The sequence below is a fragment of the Arachis ipaensis genome, chromosome B03, assembly GCF_000816755.2.
Source record: "Arachis ipaensis cultivar K30076 chromosome B03, Araip1.1, whole genome shotgun sequence".
NCBI classification, from domain to species: Eukaryota; Viridiplantae; Streptophyta; class Magnoliopsida; order Fabales; family Fabaceae; genus Arachis; species Arachis ipaensis.
Genome location: NC_029787.2, coordinates 12,224,142 through 12,229,734, shown reverse-complemented (window position 1 = coordinate 12,229,734; position 5,593 = coordinate 12,224,142). Strand labels below are relative to the sequence as shown.

General features: G+C 33.5%; 1 protein-coding gene across 2 annotated transcripts; it reads left to right on the top strand.

Moving 5' to 3' along the window:
• LOC107629638 (heat shock 22 kDa protein, mitochondrial) lies at nucleotides 1,645-2,808 on the top strand. Of its 2 annotated transcripts, none has more exons than XM_021118169.1 (2): nucleotides 1,645-2,003; nucleotides 2,155-2,808. In XM_021118169.1, the coding sequence occupies exons 1-2, from the start codon at nucleotides 1,790-1,792 to the stop codon at nucleotides 2,571-2,573; spliced, it is 633 nt and encodes a 210-aa protein (XP_020973828.1). In that variant the 5' UTR covers nucleotides 1,645-1,789; the 3' UTR covers nucleotides 2,574-2,808. The 2 variants fall into 2 exon arrangements, with proteins under 2 accessions (XP_020973828.1, XP_016187957.1); XM_016332471.2 differs by having other exon boundaries at nucleotides 1,660-2,000.

Here is a 5,593-nt window from a genome sequence, read left to right as displayed (position 1 = left end):
TACCATTGTCATATCCAAATCTACCACCATGGTAGACACTCAGGTTAAAGGTTTCCATCACCTAAACCCTGCAAACAAAAGTCACACCCAAATCCCATTTGTAAACTAACGAATACCCATGAGTGATTATGTAGTCCAAGCTCAAAAAAACCGAACCAAATGCAGCACACATACCTGATTCGAGATGACTAACACGAGAATGAGCTCCTCTCCCAGTCTTTCCCACGCAATGCAAATGCAGTGACGCTACTACTTCAGGCGAGCTATCACTCTGTTAGGGTATCATTGAAGGTGAAGGATCAGTTTTCCTTGGGGTAACGTTACTCAGAGAAGGAACCTCTTTCGCGGGAATATAACCCCAACCGTCAATTGGGTCAGGGGCAAAATTGGAATTAAATTTTTTTAATGTACTTGAGGATGATTTTAAAGTGTTTCTGAACGTTCGAGATGATTTTAATAGCAAAAAAACGTCAGGGACGAATTTGATTTTATCCCCTTACCTTAGGGACGATTTTAGTACTTAACCCTTCAAATTATTATTTAATCATAATATTACCATTAAAAATGCTTACTTAATTAGAGGAGAATACAAATGGACTAATAAATAGTAAGAAAATATTTAAAAAAATAAATCATTAAAATCACTTCCTTTTATGATATGTTATATGTATATATAATCACATTTAACTGTCTGTAACACACATTTACCGTACAAATAGTTATCAAGTTAATCATCTTCAGCGTTACTATCAAGTAATATCAACTATCACACCTAAGTTCTCCTTTCAGTCAATTTGATTAGCTCCAAATCTTAATCTAATCAGAACTCTCTTGAATTGTATCATTTACATGGCATAACTTGTTCTTAAAGATTATCATATTCCTTGCTAACTAAATCGGATAAATAATAAACATGAAACTGATACATAATACTCTTTTGTCTTTGTATCTCCTTGATCTTATCCAGCTTATTAAGTAGTCTTCTTTTAAGGTCAACAGCCATATTCACATTGTTCGTAGCTGTTGTTACCAAGAAGTCCACACACCTCACACGTTCTCAGGCTCGATAAACGGGTGTGAGAACTTTGTTGTTTTTCATCAAAAGCAATTAGAAGGCACCACCAAAAGATGTTAAATGCTATCCTTCTAGATCTTTTGCTTCGCTACAGTGAAATCTCCTTCTCTCTTGTCGTAGCAGTAGCAGATAATCATCTGAGCATTAGCATTCAAGTGTCCTTTCTGGTTTTGTAGTTCTTGTGATTTTGGATTAAGCTAATGTCTCCTTTAGATTAAAGTATGTCTAGATCTAATTTAAAGCATTAAAATTGAAACTTATATGTTTTCGGAAGAATTATTCTTCCCTCTTTTGTTTTGGTATTAATCTTGCAAGATGCGATGCTTTTGGATATTTTGGATATAATTCTTCAACTGAGGAAAGAAGGCCCGTCATACCAAAAAGCCCCTTTTTCTTTATCCATACCAAAAAGGGCCCAATTACATTTGGCATCCGGCTAGTGTGACCACGTGCTTTGGTACAGAATCACGACCTATTAACAGATTTGCTTGTTCCCCAAGTCTGCCACCTTCGCGAAAACGTTGCAAGCTCTGGAACCTTCTAGACTCGTTTCTGGCACCTTCTAATCACTCCTACTCCTCCCCCTCAAATACCCCCGACTCTCCTATTCCACTCTCGCAGTTACACACTGGTTGTTCCTGACCTCAATTCCAAGCCATATTCTTCAATTCTCTCCAAATTACAGTTTCAGCTCTCACTTCGTTTCCAACTCCAATGGCGTCCTCTCTTGCAGTGAAGCGTTTCCTCTCCTCTCCCCTCATTTCCAAGTCTTTGCTTCGTCCAGCTGCTGCTTCCGCTTCCCGCTCCTTCAACACCAATGCCATGCGCAACTACGACGACTCCGCAGATGACCGCAACCTCGACGTCGACCGTCGCTCCGATCGCACTCTCCCTCGCACTCCTCGCCGCGACGATTTCCTCTCAGGTAGTTGTCTTCGCTCTTAAAATCCACACCAATTCATACCAGCATAACTCTGATTTTACAAAACTCGAACTCAATTAGATGAATTAGTCAAGAATTTTTAGTGAAGAGGTTCGATTTCTAAATCGTTTTTCTTTTTTTTTTTTTTTCAGATGTNATGTGTTCGATCCATTTTCTCCGACTAGGAGCTTGAGCCAGGTTCTGAATATGATGGATCAGTTCATGGAGAATCCGTTCCTCTCTGCTTCTCGTGGAGCGGGAGCTGGACTTCGTCGTGGTTGGGACGCGCGTGAGACGGAAGATGCACTGCTTCTGCGCGTGGACATGCCTGGTCTCGGAAAGGAGGATGTCAAAGTTTCCGTGGAGCAGAACACCCTGACCATAAGAGGTGAAGGTGGTAAAGAAGGCGAAGACGAAGAAAGCGCGCGTAGGTACACCGGGAGGATCGACTTACCTGATAGGCTTTTCAAGATTGACCAGATCAAAGCTGAGATGAAGAACGGCGTGCTTAAGGTCGTTGTGCCTAAGATGAAGGAGGAAGAGAGGAGTGACGTGTTCAGTGTCAAGGTTGATTAGGAAAACAGAGTTAAAAAAATGTAGCCGAATAAGTTTGTTAGTTGTTTTGGTTACTTGCAAATATGCACCTTCTCTTTTGGAGTTCCCTTTTTCTAACTGTTTCCCATGGTGTGCATGGGTTGTTATGGAGTTGTCTCTTTTTTGTAAAAATTTCAGTGTAACGGAGGAAGCCTTTATAAGGCTATGTTTTTGTTATGAATATCTTCTGATATAAATCTACGTATTTTGTATTCAAGCCATCATTTGATTTTAGGGTGATATAGTTTGTTGATGGTATTGTGATGCTTGGAGATTAATGTAACAATTATTAAGATTCATGAGTCTATAGCTGATGGCTTGTTTAGAGTAACAAAAATTGGGAGGAAATGATAAAAACCTGAATAGAAACACGGCCTGATTCGTGGAAATCTGGTGGAGGTGTGTGCTTTGTTTTTTTTTATTTATTTACTAATATGTGTGGGGTTTTCTGGTTTTTGTTTCAGCCCGCAGAGCAATAGGAAAAAGCAAAATGATGTGGTTGCTCTGAAATGTTGTGCTAGTCTTTCGTCTCGTTTAGGATTTAAGGTTTACAAAAATATAAATTAAGATTATAAATTGAAAAAGTTTTTATTAAAAATATAAAAAGATAAATTTTTAATATATTTATTTTATATTTATTCAATAATAAAATTTAAATTTTTTTATTAATAATAAATTTATTCTTTTAGAGTATATATTAACTAACTAAATTCCTTCTAGAATATAAAATATACTCAATAACATGAAAAGATTTTCCCTTTTAAATATTAGTTTATATATGCTTACGTATATTACAATATGTTTTGCAACTTTGCACGTATAGATCATTCAAACTCACGAGCTTAGACTTCTCTCTGTATTATCCTACATTTAAAAAGATGTGTCAAACGATCATCCGGTAGATTTTTTGTTTTTAACTAGAGCAGCATTACACAAACAAGAAAGAAAAGAAAAGCAGAACTCTTTGTCTCAACATTTTGAAAAATTGCCTCTTCAAGCTCTCTACCTGGCTCTAACCACTCTGAGTAATTTACTTTACTAGTAATCCGTTTATCAACAATGGTATTAGCTTCTCTTAGTATTAAAAGCTAAAATTGACAACTCAATTTCTGCTCACCATGTCTTTAATTCTCAAAATTAGATACTCATCCTTCAGAGTCCAGCCAGTCATTCCTAACTCTTTGGGCAGCAAGAACGGCATTTTTCGAATTAGTCTCGCAAGTAATCAATTTGTCTCTTCAAATGACAACACTTGCCAACTGACCAAAGAAGCGGCAATCCTGAGCAATTCTTGATTCATCTCCTTTTATCATCCCCCACCACACACCCAAATCTAGCTATAACTCTCTTTCTGCATAAATACTAGTATCACAATTTGTCTTGGCCTTACCAAAAAGAATATTTTTTTCTAAATTATTCTAAAAATTTGAGCTTGTAGGAACCAGTACTTATGATCATCATGTATGCAATAATAGCAATAATAATATAACATGCTTGCCGAATAATACAAATAATTAGGCATGTTTCTTTTAAATACTTTTTATTGAATTTTTAACCAATAAATGATATTTTTTTATGTTTATTGTATTACACAAAAATAAGAGTGCATTATATCTTTTGTTCTTACTATTTGCTAAAATTTTAAAATTATTTTTAATGTTTAATTTGCATGCATTTTATATTTAATACTTTAAAAATGATTAATTTTTTTCTTTTATTTAAGTTATTAAATTTTATTTTCAAGCTCTCTTTTCATTATTCTCGATATTAGAATAGTAGTTGATATAAAATAAAGAGAAAATTAGGTCTTTGACGATACGAAAATCGAACTAATTAGTCTTTAAAGAAAAGAAAATTACTAATTAAGCCATCTACGACACCAAACAATAGACATATTATATCTTTTTATAATTTATCATGTAAAATTTAACAGCGATATTCATATGCATTATTAACTACAGTTACGTATTGTTGAGTTTGGTAACGTAAATCATCACATAAACAACAAATTTGATAGCAAAATTAGTTTCGATAGAGTTTGCAAAAAATAGAAAATAAGAGTTATATAAAAACTTAGAAGATAACAAATGCTTGTTTGTCTAAAATGGTATTGTTTTTATGTTCATACAGTAATAACACATTGGTAAACTACATTTCGTTTTGCATTATTTGTTGACAAAGGAAATTCATTAGTATTTATTTTTGCCCACTAATTAATCCGAGACCCAAATCCTCAGAAATTTAATTATTACTCTACTCTGTTTATATTTTATAATTATTAATAGTTAATCTCACTTTAATAATATGAATTTTTCTCCATCTCCAAAAAACCGTTCATCCTTCGGAAAAAAAAATAGTAAATCACCCAAAAAATATCTTTAAATTTTGCAATTATTAACAAAAGTATTTTTAATTTATTACCACGATAAGAAACCTTTAAAATATTTAAAAAAGTGCTAAAATTATCTTATGAAAAAAATTATCTCTATTAGTGCTAAATATTAAGAATGAATGCTAATACGAACAGAACACGATACGACATAAAATACGTNTTTCTAGACTTATTTCAGTAATACCTGTTAAGAATAAGGCTGAACACGCTGACATATGATGGTATTTAGGTGTGTCCAAATATGTTTAAATTTTTTTTATTTTTTATTAAGACACGGTTGGACATAAAAAATATGTGTGTCAGATGAATTTCGTGTCTAAAATATGTTCGATATACAGATAACACAAATTAAAAAGTGTCTGTGATTCATAGGTGCTAAGAATTAATACATTTTGAATTTAAAGACTATTTAAAAGTTTGTTGTTAAGTAGCCAATAAGTAATAACTCAAATGACATAGTCTTCTCATACTCAATTAAGAGGTTGCGAATTCGAGTCTTTTATTTTTGGTAAAAAAAAAAGTTTGTTGTTAAGTAATAAATTGATGTACATATAAAATAAAATTTGAATTTTCGTAAGTAAATTAGGGATTTAACGAATCTGCCACCTTA